This window comes from Garra rufa, chromosome 14 (genome assembly GCF_049309525.1).
Source record: "Garra rufa chromosome 14, GarRuf1.0, whole genome shotgun sequence".
Taxonomy (NCBI): domain Eukaryota; kingdom Metazoa; phylum Chordata; class Actinopteri; order Cypriniformes; family Cyprinidae; genus Garra; species Garra rufa.
This window is the reverse complement of record NC_133374.1, coordinates 4,890,749-4,914,586: the sequence shown is the minus strand read 5'-3', so window position 1 is coordinate 4,914,586 and position 23,838 is coordinate 4,890,749. Positions and strand designations below refer to the sequence as shown.

Here is a 23,838-nt window from a genome sequence, read left to right as displayed (position 1 = left end):
AGATACATAGATACAATGGCAAAATGAATGAATAGATTGATAGATGGATAGATAGACAGACAGACAGACAGACAGACAGATAAAATGATAGAACAACAGAACAAATGATAGAACGAGTGAACAAACAAACGATAGATAGAATGAACGAACGATAGCTAGATCGAAAGAACGAACAAGTGAAGAACAAACGATACAAAGACAGAACGAATGAATATACGAAAGGTAGATACATAGATACAATGATAAAATGAATGAATAGATAGACAGACAGACAGACAGACAGACAGACAGACAGATAAAATGACAGAACAACAGAACAAATTATAGAACGATATTATGAATGAATGATTGCTAGATCAAAGAACAAGTTAAGAACAAACAAACAATAGAAAGATAGAACATTGGCATGAATGAACAAACAACAGAACAACGAACGAATGACATTAGATACATAGATACAATGACAAAATGATAGAACAAACAAATTATAGAATGATAGATCGAACAAGTGAATAAACAAACAATAGATGGATATAATGACAACGAATGAAAGATAGATAGATGATAGATGGATAGATGGATAGATGATAGATGGATAGATAGATAGAATGACAGAACGATAGAAAGATGGAATGAACAAACAATAAAACGAACGATAGATACAATGACAGAACAACAGGACAAATGAGTGAATGAACAAACAATAGATAGAAAGAAAGAAAGAAAGAAAGAAAGAAAGCACAATCGATGGAAAGACAGAATGAGTGAATGAACAAACAATAAAACGAACGAACGAATGAACGATAGATAGATAGATAGATACAATGACAGAACGATAAACAAACAAGTGAATGAACAAACAATAGATAGAAAGAAAGAAAGAATTAATGAATAAACTAATGAATGATAGAAAGATGGAATGAACAAACAATAAAACGAATGATAGATAGATACAATGACAGAACAACAGAACAATGAGTGAATGAACAAACAATAGATAGAAAGAAAGAAAGAAAGAAAGAAAGAGAAAGAAAGAAAGAAAGAAAGAACAATCGATAGAAAGACAGAATGAGTGAATGAACAAATAATACAACGAACGAACAAATGAACGATAGATAGATACAATGACAGAATGATAGAACAAACAAGTGAATGAACAAACAATAGATAGAAAGAAAGAAAGAATTAATGAATAAACGAATGAATGAATGAGTGAAGAACAAATGATAGAAACAGAACGATGGAATGAACAAACAATAAAATGAACGAACAAATGCATGATAGATAGATAGATAGATAGATAGATAGATAGAATGACAGAACAATAGAACAAATGAGTGAATGAACAAAGAAAGAAAGAAAGAATGAATGAATAAACGAATGAATGAATGAATGAATGAGTGAAGAACAAATGATAGAAACAGAACGATGGAATGAACAAACAATAAAAAGAACGAACGATAGATAGATACTATCGATAGAAAGACAGAACGAGTGAATGAACAAACAATAAAATGAACGAACGAATGCATGATAGATAGATAGAATGACAGAACAATAGAACAAATGAGTGAATGAACAAACAAAGAAAGAAAGAATGAATGAATGAATGAATGAGTGAAGAACAAATGATAGAAAGACAACAATGGAATGAACAAACAATAAAAAGAACGAATGGTAGATAGATACTATCGATAGAAAGACAGAATGAGTGAATGAACAAACAATAGATAGAAAAAAAATGAATGAATAAATGAGTGCAGAACAAACGATAGAAAGACAGAACGAGTGAATGAACAAAATAGATAGAAAGAATGAAAGAGTGAAGAACAATCGATAGAAAGACAGAACGATTGAATGAACAAACAAACAATAAAATGAATGAAAGAATGAAAGATAGATAGAATGAGTGAACAAACAATAGATATAACAACAGAACAAATGAATAGATAGACTGATAGAACAAACAAGTGAACAAGCAAACAATAGACCAAACAAATAATTGATAGAACTAATGAACGATAGAACAAATTCATAGATAGAATGACAGAACGATAGAACTAACAAAAGATAGAACAATAAAAACAAGCTAATGAATGAACAGTAGATATATAAAACAAATGAAAGATAGATAGACATATAGAACGATAGAACAAACAACGATAGAATGAACAAATGAGTGAAGAACAAGATAGAATTCATAGATAGACAAAACAAACGAACAAATGATAGAATGATAACAAACAAGTGAACAAACAATAGATATAACGAATGAATAGACTGATAGAAGAAACAAGTCAACAAGCAAACAATAGACAGAACTAATGATTGATAGAACTAATGAACGATAGAACAAATTCGTAGACAGAATTTAGATAGACAAAACAAACGATAGAGAACAAACAATCAAATGATATATAGAATGATAGAACAAACAAGTGAACAAAAAATAGATATAGATATAACAAATTAAAGATAGATCTATCTATCTAGACTGTATTCCCTCTTCTTATCTGAACCATCTGTGCTGTAAACGTTCTGCAGTTTCACACGTTGGTGTGTTTCTGCAAGGCATCTGCGGCCACTGCGAGTCTGAGCACCATTTTGGCTCCCGCAGGGCCTCCATCACGGCTGTAGAAGAAAATCACAGTGATGGTGATTAACACAGTAAATCAGGAAACTGGCGGACGGACAGAAGTCGTCTGGGAGAATAGTTTGGACAGTGAAGCCAGTGATGGCAGAGCACCTGAGTCCACAACGACAGAAACCAAACAGAAATCGGGCGTTCGTTCAGAACACATTGACTTAAGCGAGCCAGTAAATCACACACACTGTAGTTGCTCTTTGTCTTGTGACCTTCTGAAGAGAACAAACCCCCTTTAGAGTTTGGTTCTCATGGGACGGCGATGGTGTTGTTTTAACCTTTAACCTTGGAAATGCTTTCCGTCAAACAGACAGAAAACAGACACACATACACACACTAGTGCATCTCTCTCACTCAATCCTGATTTACTCAGGACTCCATGATAAATCTTTAACAGAAATACTCTCAGAGGAGGAGCGCTGTTCTCTTTAATGCAGCTCTCGCTCTCCCTCTTTTATGAGCGTGTGATTTAGGAAGCGTTTGGCTTATGCTCTAGATTTCAGGAGAATGTAAAGCCCTATGTGCTGATAAATGCGCATATTTTTCAACATTGCTCTGGACTGTATTTATGCAGTGTTTCAGGCTATTTTATTATCAAATGTATAGTTCTGGCATCAAATTCAAAGGTTTGGATGAACCACGTTTGATGCTGTTAATCAGGCAACTGCCTACTGTATTTTAATGTAAAATATATTATATTATTACAATAATAATTATATATATTTTTTATTATTTAATAATAATAATACATGTCTGATAACTGATGTAATCATTTATTGAACATTAAATATGAAACAAAAAAAGAAAAATTCAATAAAAAAACACAGGTGATTGGTATTTTGTAAAAAAAAAAAAAAAAAAATCCTAAAAATTACAAAATAAATTACAGTTTATTGACTGAATATTAAACGTTTTACATCAAGCCAAAAAAAAAAAAAAAAGGTATTTCTAGTTGGTTTACATATTTTTGGTAAAAGATTTCTTTTCTAAAAAATATATATAATTATTAATAATAATAAAAACATAATAATAATTCTAATAATTGATCATAAATAATGTAATTTACTGAACATTGCCAATATGCTTTCAAGCATTTAATTTCTCTTTTATTTTTTTATTTCTAAAAAAAGGTAAAATAAACATTTTCTTATAATATAATGATTAATAATTTTAAAATTACTAATCAAATAACAGGCAATTTTATAAAAAGTAAAAAAAAAAAAATACTATTACTGTAATAATTTATTGAATATGAAACATTACCAATGTTTCACATCAAGCCACATTTTAATTTTTTTTAATATAATTATTAATAATAAAAAAGAAATCTAAAAAAATAATATTAATGTAATAATTTACTGAGCATCGCAATATGTTTTCAAGCATTTTATTTTTATTTATTATTTTATTTATTATTTTCATTATTTCTATTTCTAAAAAAAAAATTTTTTCTTAAAATATAATTATTAATAATAAAAAATGTTAACAGCTACTATTAATAAGAATCTGTTGAACATCAAACACTGTCAATACACATCATGTCAAGTAAAAAAAAACATCAACAACAAACTCAATTTTTTTTTAAATAAAATTAATATATATTAGAATTAAATGCATTAAGATTAATATAGTAATCTATTTAATAATAAACATTTCCAATATGCTTTGTCAAGTCAAAAACAAACAAACAGTTATTTCTCAAAAAGTTAAAATATTTTACTCTTAAAATTAAATGAGTAAAAATAAATTAAAAAATGTACATTAATTAATGTAATAATTTAATAAATATTAAACAAAGCCACTATGCTTCATGTCAATCAAAACAAAAAACTAATATTTCTACTTTAAAAAATTTTTTAAAACATTAATTAAATGCTAATAAAATGGTAAAAACATTAATTTAATAATAAAGAAATTCAAAAAATTATTAATGTAATAATGTATTGAACATTAAACAACTCCAATGTTTTGTCAAGCCAAAAACACAAAAAAACTAAAAAAAATTAATAAATATAATAAATTAAACGTTTATTAAAGATAAAAAAACACCAGTATGCTTCATTTTGCATAATTTTATATTATATGAAATATTCTTTCTGTCTGATTTAAAGACATCTTCAAGAAAATGCAAATCACATGCAAGCAAAATCAGACTTTAATTGGATGGTGCATTATTAAATTACATTTTGAAAACTCATTTATGTTAAAATTTCAATTCAAAATCTACATCGCTCAACAATCTGCTCAGTCACTAATTTCCTACTTTAGAAAAAATCTAATTACATCTGAGTACAGAGTTTAAATCTGTAAATCTAATCTAAATCAGATCCCATCTGCGTTTTCGATGAGTTCATCCTTGACCGGTCTGCTTTGCTGTAATTGACTTTGCTCTTTTAAACTCTAATGTATGAGTTTGGACAGGCTCAGTAACTCATGATTTGTGTGGCTGCGGCTGCTGTCAATCAGCATGAGGGGGCGGGACTTTACAGCACAAATGAAATAACGGCGCAACAGCGAAAACAACAGGAGCGGAAACGCATACCTGCGTCCGAACAGCAGCGCTTGGTTAAAAGCAGGACCTTCCAAACACACAGAGCTAATGGCCTGCTGAACGACTGCTGATAAAAATAGACGATGGCAGATGGAGGGAACGAGAGAGAGACTTTAGGAGGTGTAGGTTGGGAAAATCAACTCATCTCTTATATAAACGGGTCATTCCTGTGCAGTACATTTTCAAGTTCCCATCAGATATTTTATACTGTATAATGGAAAAATAAATAAATTTTATAGTTTGTATCTCATTAGCTAACTAAAACAGTTCCCGGAATGAGCCAAGAAACAAAGAATATATAAATAAACATGTCATTTATTCACTGCTGTTCACTTTGTCTCGAAGGCGCTTCCTTTTTTCTTTGAAATCTCTCCCAGTAGGCGGGGTCTTCCTCTAGAAGGGGCGTGGCTTTAGACACCAGATCACTGAAACTCAAAAGTGTGAAGGAAAGGGGCGGAGCTTCACAAACAGTCCCTCCTTCCACCTATAAAACAAAGACGTATGATGTCATGAACTGTGTTGACCTCTGAAATCATGTGAAAATCGCTTGACTCACATCAGATGAGCTGATATCTGGTTTTCCCAGCGCTACGGCGACGTGATGATTTTTGTCCAGTAAGCTCTCCTAAAAAACAGGAAAAAGTCAATTAAGAGTACATTTTATAAAAATAAATGTATAGGGCTATCATGTATCAGGGCTAGGCAATATATATTATTAAAAAATAATAATAATAATCTACAATTATTATATATATATATATATATATATATATATATATATATATATATATATATATATGTGTGTGTGTGTGTGTATGTATATATCTCTTTTTATTGTGTTAGCTGTATTTTTTTTTAATCAAAACAACACAAATGCAGTTTGATTGATGTTATTTAGAATGCAGAATAAAAAAACATGTTTTTTGAAAATAAAAAAAACTGAGTTATCTGTTTTTGTAAATGAACTCTTCATATATAGTTTTACTTCTAAATAATTCTCTATAAATTAAATAATAATAAAAAAAACTTAAAAATCGGTATTAATTGATGTAACAATTTAATGAATATTTAACATCACATATGTAACCTCACTTCATATATATATATATAAATAAATAGATATTCTATTTTTAAAAAGGGCAATTAAAAAGATTATAAAAATTACTATTAAATAATATAATAATTTACTGAACATTAAACATCACCAATATTTTTCACATCAAGCCAAAAACTAAAATTATTCTATTCCTAAAAAAAGGGTAAAAATAAATAAATAAATACATAAATCTTTAAAAGGAAACAGTAAAAAATACTATTAACTGATGTAATAATTTACTGAACTTTAAGCATCACCAATATTCTTCACTTCAAGCCAAAAACATTTTTTATTCTAAAAAATAGTCAATTTCTTTGGCTTGAAAAAATAATTAATGAAACAAATTTAAATTATTATTAATTAATGTAATAATTTTTTGAAAAATAAACCTCACCAATATGCTTCATGTCAAGCCAAAAATAATAATAATTCTATTTTTTTTTTAATTCTGAAAAGTTATTAATAATAAAAATAAGTTTCTAAAAAATTACTATTAATTAACATAATAATTTACTGAACATTAACATCACCAAAAAATTATAAAATTAAATAAAATTGTATTTCTAAATAAGGGTACATTTTCTTAAAAAATATTAATAATTATTAATAATAAAAAGAAATGGTAAACATTACTGTTAAATACTACAATAATTTACTAAACATTAACCATCATCAATATTCTTCACTTCAAGCCCAAAACAAAAATATTTGTTTTTCTAAAAAAGGTAAAGACTTTTCTTTAAAAAAGGATTAATCATAAAAAAAAACTCTGAAATTTACTATTAATTAATGTAATGATTAACTGAAAATAATATTATTTGTCAAACCAAACACACAAATATTTATTTTTCCAAAAAAGGGTTAATTCTTAAAATTAACAATTTTTTTTTTTAATACTATAAATTTATGTAATACTTTATTGAACATCTCAAATATGCTTCAGATCAAGCCATAAAAATTCTGACTGTTTTCTTAGAATTCTGTTTTTTTTTCTGCTACTATATAACTCTCTGAATAACTTTTTTTCGCAGTTGCAAGAAAAAAAGTCTAGAGGAATGAAGAATGTGAGCTCTATCTAGGAAGCGAGAGGCGCATGTGATCTGTGTCACGTTCACACGCTCTGACAGACACACAGAGATGAAGCAGCACTGCAGGGCTCCACACAGAGACTATGAGAAACACACACATCTTCAGCCTCACATCCACTGTATCTGGGTTTCGCTCCCAAACAGGTCACATGTAGCCTCTCATGGACTGAAAGGATAAACCTATTTGCTAAATGTCTAGTTAGTAATTGTCATATATTGTGAAGACACACCTCAAACATCCAGTCCTCTTCTTCATTATCCAGGTACATTCGTGTCTGCCGGTACACCTGCCCTTCTCGCATCTGATTGGGCGAGATGTGAAACTCCACCCTCTGCAGGTCAAAGCCCAGCCCTGTGCCAATCGCTTTGATGAAGCTCTCCTTCAGCGCCTTGATGGACAGAGAAACGGACCAATCAGAGGTAATCAGGCCTCTGGATATATTCAGAATGAAGTTCTTAAATAATTTACAGTTTGTTAACGACATACTAAAATAGTGTGCGAAAACACTATGCAGTATGCAAGGAAAACAGTGTACAAAATAATGTTTACTAAAAAAGAAGACAAAACCTTACTATTTGCTGTGCATAACTAGTTTTGTTTAGTTTTTTAAATAATAAAGTAATATATGATAACGTATATAAAGTAAATGTATAATAAAAATACAATTAATTAATGTAATAATTTCTTAAAGTGCCCCTATTATGCCTTTTCAAATATGATATTTCATGTAGTGTGTCATGTAGCTGTATGTGAACATAAACTATCTGCAAAGTTGTGACACCGACAGTGCACTATAAATAAAGTTTTTGTCTAACAAAAAAAAGAGTCGGCTCACATTCGCCTAAACGAGTCGTCAGCAATTCGAATCTTTTTTCTGTAACGGCCACACGTCACGAGCTACACATTTGCATAATGTCCGCCCACGTTCAATTTCGCGAACAACTTGCCCGCCCACAAACAGTAGGCCTACCATTTTCACGTGGATTACATCATGTCAAGAAGACGCCCTGTGCTGTGACAGCCTGTGAGAGTGAATTTGTTTTACATGCCCTTCCGAAAGATGGAACTATCAAGAATGAGTGGTTAACATTAATTTTTTCAACACCTCAGCAGTCCAATGCCAATCTTGTGTTCGCGTCATTTTACTGATGACTGCTTTTCCAATCTTGGGGAGTAACGTTACAACGCGAGATTCACCAAACGCTTGGTTTTAAAAAATGGATCAGTGCCCAGTTTATTTGGACCGGCTTGCTCCTCTGAACTTCTACCTGTAAGTATGATTAATAATTGTATTTTCTAGCGATCGTTCAAAATACGTCTTTGTGTACGTTATGGTGTGTAACAACCCCGCACATGTCTTGGTAACCGGCTAACTTGCGTTTCTGTAGTTCTGTTGTTCAGCTGTGAGTGCAATGTAGTCTAAAAAGTCTTGTGATTGATGCAGCTTGACTGTCTGTCTGCCTTATTAGTTTAAGTAATGATAATGATAAACGATGGCTTAACGCAGTGTTATGGATTGTACAGTGTTGAAGTTCACAACGTAGAGGTGTGTCCGGTTCGCTTACAAAAGCAAATTGCAAGCACTTTCCACAGTTAACATATTACACCCACTGAGAAACGTCCTGCTCCAGTCGTGCTTGCAATACAGTTTCTTGTCGATGTGCCACTTCAACCGTTTCATCGTCAGACTCCGGCTCGAATTGATAGGGTAAAATCGAGGCTATCTTTTCTATGCATTAACAGGTCTCCGCAGCTGTCGTTCAGTTATGCCAATGGGCGTTTCGTTTTGCGCTGTAGCGGTAGACCAATCCAAAAGGACTGCACCATCTGACCAATCACAGCGGTGAGGGCTCACTGAAAGGAGGGGTTTAGAGAGACTGATTCTTCGAACTGCTTCAAACGAGTCGTTTACGAATCATTTAGAAACGGGGTAAAAATAAATCTAATTTTGGAGAAAACTAAAGTGTTTTTTGAACTTGCATACATGTAAACCTGTTTTAAGAGACTATTACAACAATATTAACTACCTTTAAAATGGCATAATAGGGGCACTTTAAGAGTATTAATAATAATTATTTGTAATAAAATAATTATAAATTATTTATAAAATGATTTTTAATATGTATTATAATAGAATTATATAGCATAAAATAACAAAGAAATAATAAAAAAATGAATTATATAAAATCAGTTCCGAAAAAGTGAAGTTAATTACTTCTTGCACATTAAATATACAAATTAAAATTAAATATTACTTATTATTAAGACACATTTATTTTGTTTTAACATACAGATTAAAAAACAGCTTTGTTATAAAACTCAAAAACTAACATTTAGCTACTGTGAAATATTTTGTAGACCTCCTCAAATTTAAAACGATTTAAAAATAGCATTATTTGCCTTCTTTATTATAGTTTTTTTCTAATTCATATAAAATGTAAATATATAAATAAAGTACAAATATAATACAAAATTAAGTAAAAAAAAATATATATATATATATATACACAATTAATGTAATCATTTATTTACCAGTATTATTAATATTTGTTTGTAATAAAATAATTAATAAAAAATTTGTAATTATATATTATCATATCTTTATATATATATATATATATATATATATATATATATTAAAATTTAGTTACTGTAAAATGTAGACATCTGTAGACATCCACAAAGGTAAAACGATTCATAAATAAGGCAAATAATGCTTTTCTTCTTCTTTTTTTTAAGAAAGTAATAATTTAAATATATAAATAAAGTAAATATATAATAAAAAATAAGGTAAAAAATAATAATTGTTTAAAAATACAATTAATAATGTAACAATTTCTTAAACTGTTTTATTAGTCATTATTTAAAACTATAACAAAAAATAAGAAAAATGAATTGTGTGTGTGTGTGTGTGTGTGTATATATATATATATATATATATATATATACTGTATATATATATATATATATACAGTATATGCATATGTATCATTTTAAAAAATATTTTATATATATAATTTATTAACAAAGTAATAATTTAAATATATAAATAAAGTAAACGTTTAATACAAATAAAGTAAAAATAATAAAACACATTTTTATAAATACTATTAATGTAACAATTTCTTAAACAGTATTAATTATTTTTAATAAAATAACTATTCATAATTATTTATACATTTTTAATGATATATTATGATATGTTAGTGTATATATATTATACAAATACAAAAACTGCTTTGTTATAAAACAAAAACTACAATTTAGCTACTCTAAAATATTCTGTAGACATCCTGAAAGGTAAAATGATTCATAATAATAACTAAACTAATGTAAAAATGCATGAAGTGTTGTTGTAGGGTTAGGTTTGGACAGCTAGGTAAGCATGTGTGAGCTTGTATTAGTGACTGACCACATTCTCACCTACAGCACATTGTACATGAGTGAAAAAGTGTGTGTTTATGAGAGTCCTCAAATGACCACAGACTGGCATAACTGAGTCATGCTGAAGTGATGAGATCACATCGCCATGGAAACAGGGATCAGAATTGGAACAGTTTCATCCAGCACAATTTCTCTCCCGCTGCGATATGCTTATAGATGTGTGTGTGTGTGTGTGTGTGTGTGTGTGTGTGTGTGTGTGTGTGTGTGTATCGTTGCCTGGAGGTGGTGATGATGATGCTACAGGATGCAGCGGTTGCTATAGTTACCCAGTGTCTATAAAACATGTCCAGTTGGTCCCAGTCTGACCCCAGCGTTCGTATATTCGTCCACTCCAGATCCGTGAACTGACGATTCATGATGCGAAAAAACTCCTGAACAGAGCTACTGCCTGATATGTAAACAAACACATATAGAAAACGTCTATAAGCTCATATTTTTACCTTTGAATTTCACATTAGTGAAGGTTGCTGCTGCAAAAATTTTGTACTTTAATTTTTTTACGATCGATTTTCCACTATTTTTCCTGAGGTTTACATTTAAACAAGACTGTTTTTGCTACTCTTTCTTTAAAATATAACTGACCTCTTATGATTGACTAACTTCTGTGTACAGACACAGTTGCTTAGTATTTAATAGTTGTTGATATTTAAATGTAAAGTTTTTTTTTTTTACTATTTGCATTTTTTGTAATATTTTTTAAAATTATTTTTTTTAATACTTTAAAAAAAAAAAAAATATATATATATATATATATATATATATATATATATATATACTATTAATTTAATAACTTGATGTCATTTTTATTTGTATTCTTAGTAATAATTTGTAAAAATTATAATGTATTAAGTATTATTATGAATATTTACATTTTTAATAATTATATATATTCTAAAAAAAAATGCAAAACAGCAAACACCATTCACTTTTTTACTTAAAGTAAAAATAATTTATATAAATTACTATAAATTTAACTTTTAATGTAATGACTTTCATTTGTTTTCTAAATAATAATTTGTAAAATATTTATTTATAATATATCAAGTATTATTATTATTATTAATAATAATATTGACATTAATTATATATATATATATATATATATATATATATATATATATATTCTAAAAAAGAGCAAACACCATTAACTTTTTTCTTCTAAATAAGTAAAAATAAAATAAATACTATTAATTTAATAACTTTTAATGTAATAACTTTAATTTGTATTCTTAAAAATACTTTGTAAATTTTATTAAAATATTAAGTATTTTAAAATTTAATATTTAATTATTTTTAAATTATAATTTATTAAGTATTATTATTAATAATAATTTAAATTTTTAATCATTTATATGCTTAAATTTATTTATTTATATTATAAAAAACAATGCAAAAGATGCTTTTTCTTCTGAATTTTTTTTCTTGCAAATAATAAAATATATATTTAACTATTAATTTAATAACTTTTAATGTAACAACTTTCATTTGTATTCTTAATACTTTGTAAAAGATTTTAAATTATAAGTATTATAAATATTTACAAGTATTTTAAAGTGATAATATATTAAGTATTATTATTAATATTTACATTTTTAATAATTTATATAATCATTTATAATTTTTTATACTAATATATTTATATTCTAAGAATTATTGCAAAAGAGCAAACATTCACTTATTTACAAAAAAGTAAAAATAATGAAATAATTTATAAAATAATTTATATATATATATATATATATATATATATATATATATATAATGTTTATTACTATTAATGTTAATGTAAAAAAAAAAAAAAAAAAAAGCTAACTTTGGAAAAATAAGCATAATACCCTTTTATTTCTTTAGTATATACACTATCTAGCTCATGTCATGTCAGAATTGATGAGCTGAAAAATCATTAAGTTAATAATTATGTTCTGCACAGAAACACGATTCCTATGAGCTAATGTAGATATACATTTTACAGTAGAGCTAGAAATGATGTAATACTAAAAAAACCCTTTATCAGCTACATCCTCTCCCAGTCTGCTCTACCCAAAGCACAGGTATAGAGCGACACCTGCTGGCCACTGATGGAACGGCCATGTCTCTTGTATTATATTGGTGACATTTGTGAGGCTTAGGTGACTTAGTAAGAACTCAAGGGTAGTGAAAGTTACCTGGTCTGCTGGTCTTCATCACATCTACGCCCACCTGGTGTCCCGGTTCCGCTGCTAGCACGGCATAATCTCCCTGATGGGACACGTTGAAGTTCCAGTGGGTCATGCCGGGGGTGGATGAGGTCCGTGGAAGGAAAGGTTTTCCACGTGCTGTTCTTTCCAGACGAAACCCGTCCCATGCAAAACCCATCTTTTCACAAACCAGCTTTCTGATCAGCAGACGACCAGCCTGGTGCAAAGTCACAGACCGCCATCAGACAGAATGATCTTGATTAAATGAATAAATAACTAATAAAGGCACAACAAAAATTAATGCATAAATAAAGTAAATAGTAAATGCATGAATAAATAAATGTATCTTCAAAATATATATATTAATAAATAAAATCAATCAATTAATTAATACAAAATTTGATAATGGATAAATGAATGCGTAAATAAATAATGGAGTGAATAAAGCGTAAATAAAAAAAAGGATGTATAAAATAAACACTGAATGCACAAACTGAATTAATAAATTAATAAATGCATGTATAAAGTATAAACGCATTTATTAATATTAAAAAATGTATAAATGAGTTAAATTAATTGCATTATTAATTATATATATTCTAAAAAATAATGCAAAAAAGCAAACACCATTCACTATTTAAATTTTTAAATTTAAAGAATTTATAAAAATTACTTTTCATTAATATCTTAACTTTCATTTGTATTAAAAATTGTAATATATTAAAGTATTATATATATATATATATATATATATATATATATATATATATATATATGCATAAATAAAAAATGGATGCATAAAATAAATACTGAATAAACTAATAAATGTATCAATTAAAAATGCATTTAATAATATTAAAAAAATTAAAATAATCAGATGTATAAATGAGTTAAATTAATTGCATTATTAATTATAGATATATTCTAAAAAAGTATGCAAAAAAGCAAACACCATTCACTACTTTAATTTTTAAAGTTAAAGAATTTCTAAAAATTAATATTTAATAATTATTTAAATAAATAATGAATGAATGTATAAATGATTAAATGAATGCGTAAATAAATGAATTCATCAATAAATACATAATGTATAAATAAATAAATCATTAATATATGAATGCGTCAAAAAATAATGAATGCCTGAATCAAGGAGTGAATTAATACATTAATTAATAAATAATGAATGCATAAAATAAATACAGAATGCATAAACTGAACAGATTCATTAATGAATTAATAATGCATAAATATTTATAAAAATGAAAATAAAATAAACATAAGTAAATGAGTTAAATAAATAATATATGAATTCATAAATAAAATCAATCAACTAATTACAAAACGAATGGATGCATCAATAAATAAATAATGAATGAAGGAGTGAATTAACGCATAAATAAAAAGAAGCATAAATAACTAAATACTGAATGCTACATTTGAATGGTTTACCTAATAAATGAATAATGCATAAATAGATAAATAACATGAATAAAAATTACATTAAAAAGCAAACACATAAATGAGTTAATTATTAATGACATTATTTGAATTAATATTTAAATAATAAATGCATAAACAAATGAAAAAGTAAATCACTAAATGGATGCACCAATAAATAAATAATGTATAAATAAATTAATCAATTAATTAATAAATGAATGCATCAATCAATAACAAAACAATGAATAAATGCCAGAATTAATGAGTAAATTAATGCATGAATAAGTAAATAATGGATGCATAAAATAAATACAGAATGCATAAATAAATAAACTGAATGGATTTACTAATAAATAAATAATGCATACAAACTAAATAATATGAATACAAATAAATGAAATTAAATAAACCGGTACATAAAAAAATAATAAATAAATGCCAGGAGGAGTGAAGGAGGGAATTAATGCATAAATAAATAATGGGTGCATAAAATAAATACTGAATGCATAAATGAATAAACTGAATGGATTAATTAATAAATGGATAATGCATATATGACTAAATAATATGAATAAAAATAAATTAAATTAAATAAACCGGTACATAAAAAATACTGAATAAATGCCAGAATGAAGGAGTGAATTAAGGCATAAGTAATAAATAATGGATGCATAACATAAATACTGAATACATAAATGAATGAATGAACTGAATGGATTCATTAATAAATGGATAATGCATATATGACTAAAAAATATGAATAAAAACAAATGAAACTAAATAAACCGGTACATAAAATAGTTCATTAATTGTATAAACTTAAATAATAATTAGTTAAGTTGATCGAATTACTAACTAAATAAATAATGAATGCATTAATTAATTAATGAATAAATGCATAAATAAATTAAAAAATGCATTTTGCTATCTACTCCAATGACAATTTTGCTATTTAATGCATTCTGTCTATAACTTCAATTTTAGTGATCTTCAAAGTTTGCAGCAAAGTTGTGCAATGTAAACGAAGTGAAATAAAAGTTGCTACGAAAAATTAATATTAACAAAATTAAACTGAAGTGCAAAAAAGTTCAAATGCTAATTTATAACATTTATATTAATTGTAAAGGACAGAAGTTTATCCATTCATCTGTCTGTTGTACCCACCATGGCGGATTTGGCATCTTTAGCGAAAACGAACTGCCCGATTCGTTCTTTCTCCTCCAGCTGGACGCATCGGGCCGCCAGAGTCCACTCGGAACGGGTCGGTACCCACGAACCGCAACGGAACGCCCACCGGACCCCGTCCATTCCTGTCCAGTCCAGTCACAACAGTCAATGACAACTACTGTTAATGTCCTATAGTACTACTACGCATAATTAACAGCTGCTACTATATTTTAAATTAACGGTTTATTATTTTAATATTAATTAATAACATGTAGTCTTTATTATTATATATTATTATATTGTCTCATCCAATCTGTAGCATTTGTTTTGCTTTCTCTGGTCCTCCTGCACATGTGTTTCCAAACCACACACAGGAATCCGGAAGAATATCTTGTGGGCAGGGCTGAAGAGTGAGCGCCTCATCTGATTGGCTGATGGAGAGGGCGGTGACGCTCGTCGACCAATCGCGCTGGGGATTCGCGCGTTGTCGGAAGTGTTCGGCACAGTTCGGCTGAGGAGGCGGAGCGGGACGCGTGTGGATGCTTTTCTCCACCGGTGAGTGTCTGAATAAATAAACCAAAAAAGCATGACGTTTTTTAGGATATGTGTTATGGCATTTATTTTATCTTATATAAAGCTCCAAATGTGTTCGAAAGATTATTGTATGGGTGTCTGTGGAAGCTCTTTTTGGCGGTAGGTTTATAATTGAACTGCAAAAACACTACAGCCTCATTGATGTGTTTATGTTTGATATGAATGATAATAATCGCATTATGCGATGTCATATTGATATTCATGGTGTATATGGATATATATTTAACATAATATTTTCTTGTGTCCATAGTTTCTACGAAAACACATAGTTACTACATTAATTTTCTTACATAATTGTACTATGGTTGTATTATCAAATTAAATGGTTATGAGGCACTGCATGATTATTTTAGAAACTCCTTCAAACATCATAAGAAGCTTTTTAATCATTTTTTTATTTAAAAAAATTATATATGTGTATATATAATGTATATGTATTTATTTATTTATTTATTTATAATACAATTAATACTTTAATTCAGTAAGGATGCATTAAATTAATACAATTAAATAAATTATTATTTTTCTAGCATATTACATATGACACATTTCTTTTCTTTTTTTTAACTGTGTTTCTAATAATACACTACCAGTCACACGTTTTTTAACAGTAAGATTTGTAATGTTTTATAAAACATTACCAATCCTGCATTTATTTGATCCATGGTACAACAAAAGCAGTAATATTGTGAAATATTTTTACTATTTAAAAGCTGCTTTCTATTTGAATATATTTTAAAATGTAATTTATTCCTGTGATCAAAGCTGGATTTTCAGCATCATTACTCCAGTCTTCAGTGTCACATGATCCTTCAGATATCCTTCTAATATGCTAATTTTATTATTATTATCAATATTTAAAACAGTTAAGTACATTTTCAGGATTCTTTGATAAATAGAAAGATCTAAAGATCAGTAATTATCTGAAATAAAAAATGCTGTTCTAAGAAACCTGAAAAAATCTACTCAGCAGTTTTCTGCATAATAATAATAATAAATATTTTGTGAGCAGCAAATCAGAATATCAGAATGATTTCTGAAGGATTGTGTGACTGGAGTAATGATGCTAAAAAATCAGCTTTGAAATCACAGGAATAGATTACATTTAAAAAATATATTAAAATAGGAAATTGTTATTTTAAATATTACAAATATATTTCAGAATTGTACTGTTTTTGCTGTATTTTGGATCAAAAAAACATTCAAAATCTTACTGTTCAAAAACTTTTGACTGGTAGTGTATATAAAAAAAAATCATAAACTGAAAATCAGTAAGGATGCATTAAATTAATAAAATGTAAATTGTTATTTTTTTAGCATATTAGATTTATTTCTGAAGGATCATTTGACCCCAAAGACTGGACTAATAATGCTAAAAATTAAGATTTGTATCACAGGAATAAATTACATTTTAAAATACATTTAAATAGAAAACATTTATTTAAAATTGCAATAACATTTAACTACTTTTTACCGTGTTTTTGATAAAATAAATGCAGCCTTATTGAGCAGAAGAGACTTTCTGAATTATTAAAACATTTTACCAACCCCAAACTTTTCAACGCAGTATTTGAACTTTCTAGTTTTATTTATCATTGTTTTTTGTGCACAGAAAATAATATACAGATATACAGATTTATTCAGATGTTACTGAACGTAAATTTATTGTGTGTAACTAAAACTGTGTGTTTGTTTTGTCGTAGGAGACCAGATGGTCGGATCCTGTTGTTGCTGACCCTCTGAATGACCTCAACTCTTCCCCACTAACAGAAACACAAAACCTGTGTCAACATGAACTTGAAAAAGTGTTTGGAGTGACAGAATTTGTTCAGCATCCAGTCGTTTCTCAGTAGCCGATTATCTCCAGCATGGACTTCCTGCAGATGAAGCACCTGAAGAGGAAGAGGAAGAGCAACTACAGCGTAAAGGAAACTCAGACTCTGATCCGCGAGATACACAAACGGCGTGAGATTTTATTCTCCCGCCAACAGAACATGGCCATCAACGAGCTGAAGCGGCGTGCGTGGGAGGAAGTGGCAGACAGCGTGAATGCGCTGGGCGAAGGCGAGCTGCGTACGGCGGCCGAGGTCAAGCGGCGCTACCTGGACTGGCGCGCGTTAATGAAACGAAAGCAGCTTCAGGCCGAGTTGGCTTCGGGATTGAAGCAGGAGTTCGAAGCTTCGTCTCCTGATAATGACGCGTCTTTGGGTGGCGGTGATCAGTCGCTGGACCTCAGTGGGTTTTCCAAAGACTCGTCGTGTGACTGGCAGGACCTGACGGACCTTGGGGAGCCCAGCACACACACTCCTGGAGTCAAAATGGAGAACGATGAGGCCAACAGCTATAGAGTATGTACTACACACAGACTAGACACTACTTGTTTAAATTCATTTTACAACTTTCATCAGTGGTTCAAGTACATCCTCACACATGGTGGGCAAAAGTCATTAAAGGGATAGTTCACCCAAAAATTAAAATGGGATGTTTATCTGCTTACCCCCAGGGCACCCAAGATGTAGGAGACTTTGTTTCCTCAGCAGAACACAAACGAAGATTTTTAACTAAAACCGGTGCAGTCTGCCAGCCAAATAATACGAGTGGATGGGCACCAGACCTTTAAAAGTAAACAAAAACATGCACAGACAAATCCAAATTACACCCTGCGACTCGTGACGATACATTGATGTCCTAAGACACGAAACGATCGGTTTTTGCGAGAAACTGAACAGTATTTATATCATTTTTTTACCTTTGATACACAGCCATGTCTATCTGTCATGAGCACGAGATCATCATCCGGCTCGTTACATGTGAACGCGCTCTGGCGTTTTATACACAAAGGGAAAATAGGTGAAAAGTCCCGGATGAGTTTGCGCAAGCAAACGTAATCTTTTAGCTTTAAATTGGTTTGAACAATCAGGATAAGCGCAAGTAATTACCATTTTGAATAGCCGCTATACCCACAATCTCTATGCACTGTGTCGTATATAAAGTCACCTACATCTTGGATGCCCTGGAGGTAAGCAGATAAACATCAAATTTTCATTTTTGGGTGAACTATACCTTTAAGTATTTTGCTGTTTAGTTTGATTGCTTTTTTTTTTAAATAAATATTTTTTTATTTAGTAAATCCTAATCCTAGTGTAATCCTAAAAATGACAGTAAAGACATTTATGTTGTAAAAGGTTATATTTCAAACAAAAGCTGTTCTTTTGAACAATTGAACGAATATATAAGAATCTTGAAAAATAAAATGTATCACGGTTTGCACAAAAATATGAAGCATCACCACTGTTTAACCTTAATAGTTATCTGTTTCTTGAACAGCAAATCAGCATATTAGAATGATTTCTGGTCATGTGACACTGAAAAAAAATTCAGCTTTGAATACAGGAATACATTACATTTTAATATTTGTCAACATAGGAAATAGTTATTTTAAATTGTAAAAAAAATATTATTAGAAATGAATATACAAAAAATGAATTGGTTAATGGTAAATTTTCTTACTAAATCAAATGATTTGCGATTCATGTTTCAAAGTCCTGCCAATTCTAATAATTTGTGAACCATTGTTTCAGATCAGGCCTTTAGAGCACAGATCGCAAATTTTTTGATTTGCGAACCCACTCAGAATCTAAATCAAATTATTTGCGATATGCAAAGTCCCGATCTAAATAAAATGAATTGTGATATGCGAAAGACAAATTATTCACTATACGCGATTTGAAATCCACATATGAATCAAATGATTCACAAACCCGCAGCGAAGTCCCGATCTAAATCAAATGATTTGTGATACACTAAGTTCTAATCTGAATTAAATGATTTATAATGCGTGAAAGTCCTGATCTAAATCAATTGATTCATGGTTTGCAAAGTCCCAATCTGAATCAAATTATTCACAATGTGCAATTTAAAGTCCCACTTTAAACCAAATGATTCTTGAACCCACCGAAGTACCTATCCAGCTCAAATAATTTGCAGTACGCTAAGTTCTGATCTGAATCAAATTATTCACAATATGCGATTTGAAATCCTGATCTGAATCAAGTGATTCGGGAACCCACGCTGAAGTCCCAATCTGAATCAAATGATTCGCAAACCTGCACCGAAGTCCTGATCTAAATCAAATGATTCACAATGCACAAAGTGCCGATCTGAATCAAATTATTCACAATACGTAATTTTAAATCCCGATATGAATCAAATGATTCACAATATGCGATTTGAAGTCTCAATCTGAATCAAATGATTTATGATATGCAAAGTTCCAATCTAAATCAAATGATTCGCGATCCCACACCAAAATCCAGATCTAAATAAGATGATTTGTGACACAAGAAGTTAAGACCTGAGTCAAATGATTCACAATATGCGATTTGAAGTCCCAGTCTAAATCAAATGATTTGTGATATGCAAAGTTTCAATCTGCATCAAATGATTCACAAACCCACATCGAAGTCCTGATCTAAATCAAATGATTTGTGATTAAACAAAGTTCTGATCTGAATCAAATGATTCACGATGTGCAATTTTAAAATAAAAAAATCTGAATAAAATGATTAACAATACGCAATATGAAATCCCGATCTGAATCAAATGATTCGTGATATGCGAAGCTCGATCTTAATTAATATTATTCACAATACATGATTGGAAATCCTGATCTGAATCAACTGATTTGCGATATGCAAAGCTCCAATCTGAATCAAATAATTTGTGAACCTACACCAAAATCTAGATTTAAATCAGATGATTTGTGACACAAGAAGTTAAGACCTGAGTCAAATGATTCACAATTTGCGATTTGAAGTCCCAATCTAAATCAAATGATTTGTGATAAACAAAGTTCTGATCTGAATCAAATGAATTCACAATGTGCAATTTGAAGTCCCGATCTTAATTAAAATTAATCACAATACATGATTTGAAATCCCGATCTGAATCAAATGATTTGTGATATGCAAAGTTCCAAGATGAATCAAATAATTTGCGAACTCACATCAAAATCCAGATCTAAATCAAATGATTTGTGATCCAAGAAGTTAAGACTTGAGTCAAGTGATTCACAATATGCAATTTAAGGTCCCAATCTAAATCAAATGATTTGTGATATGCAAATTTCCAATTTTAATCAATTGATTCACAAATCCACACCGAAGTCCCGATCTAAATCAAATAATTTGTGATAAACAAAGTTCTCATCTGAATAAAATGATTAATGCAATTTGAAGTCCCGATATAAATCAATTGATTTATGAAATGTGATTTAAAGTCCAGTTCTGAATCAAATTTTTGCAATATGCAAACCGCTTGAAGCGGTTCGAAAAAGTATATCATTTTCTGATGCAATGGTATAACTGATTCAGAGTTTTAAAAAGCTGCTGCTGACTTGTGTGTCTAAACATAGTTTTCCATCTCTCTAGCTGGAGGCGGAGGTTGGAGAAGGTGGCGAGGGTGAGGACGACGATGAAGACTGTTTTCCCTCCATCCTCCCTGATATGGACCGCGAGGGCAGAGTTTCTGAGGTCTTCGCTCACATTGATGAATTCGGTGTGCTGAGCTCCACAAAACCCACGTCGGGCCCAGCAGTGAGTCGAGACCTGGGGCTCGGAGTCGGGGGCATGACGGGGATAGGCGTAGCTGGATTGGGCCTGGCTGGAGGGGAAAACACCAGTCTGCTGGTGGCGCTAGAGAGGCAGAGACTAGACCTGGAGAAACACCGCTTACAGGTAGAGTCAGAACGACTGCAGGTGGAGAAAGAGCGCCTTCTGGTGGAGAAGGAACGGTTAAGGCAGGGCGAAGTGGAGCGAGAGCGGTTACAGCTGGAAAAGGAGCGTCTGCAGGTGGAACGAGAAAGATTGCGACTGCTGCAGCAACAAAACACGCCCCTACATCAGAGCCCCGCCCCCTCGACGTCTGTGGCCACGCCCACCACTTCGTCCTCTGTCCCTTCGTCGTCCTCATTGGACGGAGAGAAGGACAGGAAGCTGGCTTGGCCGATGGCGGTGGATTTGGAGGCAGAGAAGCTGAAGTTAGAGAAAGAGCGCCTCCTGCTGGAGAAGGAGAGACTGCAGTTCTTCAAGTTCGAGTCGGGAAGACTGCAAATTGAGAAAGAGCGCCTGCAGGTGGAGAAAGAGAGGCTGCAGCTTCACAAAGATGGACAGCAGATGGCGCTGCACTCGTGAAACACCATAGATACAGTTGGGTAGGGAAAAAAATCGTTGTTACTGTAGTTTTCTATTCATTTCTATGGGTAAAAATGCAAAAAGTTGTGCACTTTAAACAAAGCAAAAAGTCACATTTTTTTGTCAGACATTTTAAAAAGAATGAAGTTAAGCAATGAATGTGAGACGTTTACTCACTTTTGAACATATGTAGCAGTTTTTAAATATAAATATGAAACATGATAAGTGAAGGTCAGAAACTTACCTCACTCAGTTCCCAAATAAAGTTTTTTTTGCTTTATTTGAAGTGCAAAAGACACTTTTGTGGTGCTCTCCTTTCCAAAACTAGCCACATTTTAATACATTATTTATTTCTCTTGTATTTCACTATGGAAATGAATGGATATCTATGGTAAACATGATTTATAAACACGTCGCCAGTATACGACGTCTTTCTGACTGTATCTATAGATCAGGTCAGCCCACATGATTGCCTTCTGTTCTTGCAAAACAACTTTTTGTTGAGGTTGAGTATTGTTGATGTCCTGTAGAAGTTTATTCAGAAGAATCTACGTTTCACATAAAACAATATGTTGCTTCTGATGAACTTTTTACAAGATGTTATGTACTTTGTTACCATACTGTGTTTATTGTACTGAGTAAAACAGCTAAAAAAAAGAGTTGGATTGTATAAGGGCTCTTATAAGCAGCTGTGTTCACACTACAGCATGAATAAGGACCAAATCTGAGGCCTCATTTACAGTTGAAGTCAAAAGTTCACATGCACCTTGCAGAATCTACAAAATTTCAATTATTTTGTCAAAACACAAAGGATCATACAAAATGCATGTTATTGTTTATTTAGTACCGACCTGATTTAGATATTTCACATAAAAGATGTTCAAAAGTTTACATACCCTTGATTCTTAATACTGTGTTGCTACCTGAATGATCTACAGCTGTGTTTGTTTGTTTAGTTATAGTTGTTTATGAGTCCCTTGTTTGTCCTGAACAGTTAAACTGCTCACTGTTCTTCAGAAAAATCCATCAGGTCCCACAAATTCAGTGTTTTTTCAGCATTTTTGTGTATTTGAACCCTTTCCAACAATGACTGCATGAATCTGAGGTCCATCTTTTCACACTGAGGACAACTGAGGGATTCATATGCGACTATTACAAGAGGGTTCAAATGATCATTGATGACATGTAAGTAACTTCTGAAGATTCTGAAGGGCAGTACTAAATGAAAAACATATATATGTGGGCAACAATGTACACATCTTTATTCTGTTCAAAAGTTTTCACCCCTGGCTCTTAACACATAATTTTTCCTTCTGGAGCATCAGTGAGCGTTTGAACCTTCTGTAATAGTTGCATATGAGTCTCTCAGTTGTCCTCAGTGTGAAAAGATGGATCTCAAAATCATTCAAAGTCATTGTTGGAAAGGTTTCAGATACACAAAAATG

At 30.4% G+C, this 23,838-nt stretch overlaps 2 protein-coding genes across 2 annotated transcripts; one reads left to right on the top strand and one right to left on the bottom strand.

Moving 5' to 3' along the window:
- Positions 1-5,492: 5,492 nt before the first annotated feature.
- On the bottom strand, positions 5,493-15,967 carry aasdhppt (aminoadipate-semialdehyde dehydrogenase-phosphopantetheinyl transferase). Its single transcript, XM_073818237.1, has 6 exons — positions 15,606-15,967; positions 12,990-13,218; positions 11,091-11,212; positions 7,610-7,768; positions 5,752-5,820; positions 5,493-5,679 (listed from the first exon to the last, which is right to left on the bottom strand). Exons 1-6 carry the CDS (start codon positions 15,747-15,749, stop codon positions 5,515-5,517), a joined length of 888 nt encoding a protein of 295 aa, XP_073674338.1. The 5' UTR covers positions 15,750-15,967; the 3' UTR covers positions 5,493-5,514.
- A 96-nt stretch (positions 15,968-16,063) lies between these two features.
- Positions 16,064-23,421, top strand: msantd4 (Myb/SANT-like DNA-binding domain containing 4 with coiled-coils). The gene is made up of 3 exons (XM_073818397.1): positions 16,064-16,163; positions 17,906-18,550; positions 21,632-23,421. Exons 2-3 carry the CDS (start codon positions 18,071-18,073, stop codon positions 22,391-22,393), a joined length of 1,242 nt encoding a protein of 413 aa, XP_073674498.1. The 5' UTR covers positions 16,064-16,163; positions 17,906-18,070; the 3' UTR covers positions 22,394-23,421.
- Positions 23,422-23,838: the final 417 nt, after the last annotated feature.

Coding starts and splice junctions, on each gene's coding strand:
- aasdhppt (XM_073818237.1), bottom strand. CDS start 15,749: ATGGACGGGGTCCGGTGGGCGTTCCGTTGCGGTTCGTGGGTACCGACC. Junction 13,219..15,605: donor AAGATGCCAAATCCGCCATG/GTGGGTACAACA, acceptor ACTTTGCACCAG/GCTGGTCGTCTGCTGATCAG. Junction 11,213..12,989: donor GATGAAGACCAGCAGACCAG/GTAACTTTCACT, acceptor TTTACATATCAG/GCAGTAGCTCTGTTCAGGAG.
- msantd4 (XM_073818397.1), top strand. CDS start 18,071: ATGGACTTCCTGCAGATGAAGCACCTGAAGAGGAAGAGGAAGAGCAAC. Junction 18,551..21,631: donor ATGAGGCCAACAGCTATAGA/GTATGTACTACA, acceptor CCATCTCTCTAG/CTGGAGGCGGAGGTTGGAGA.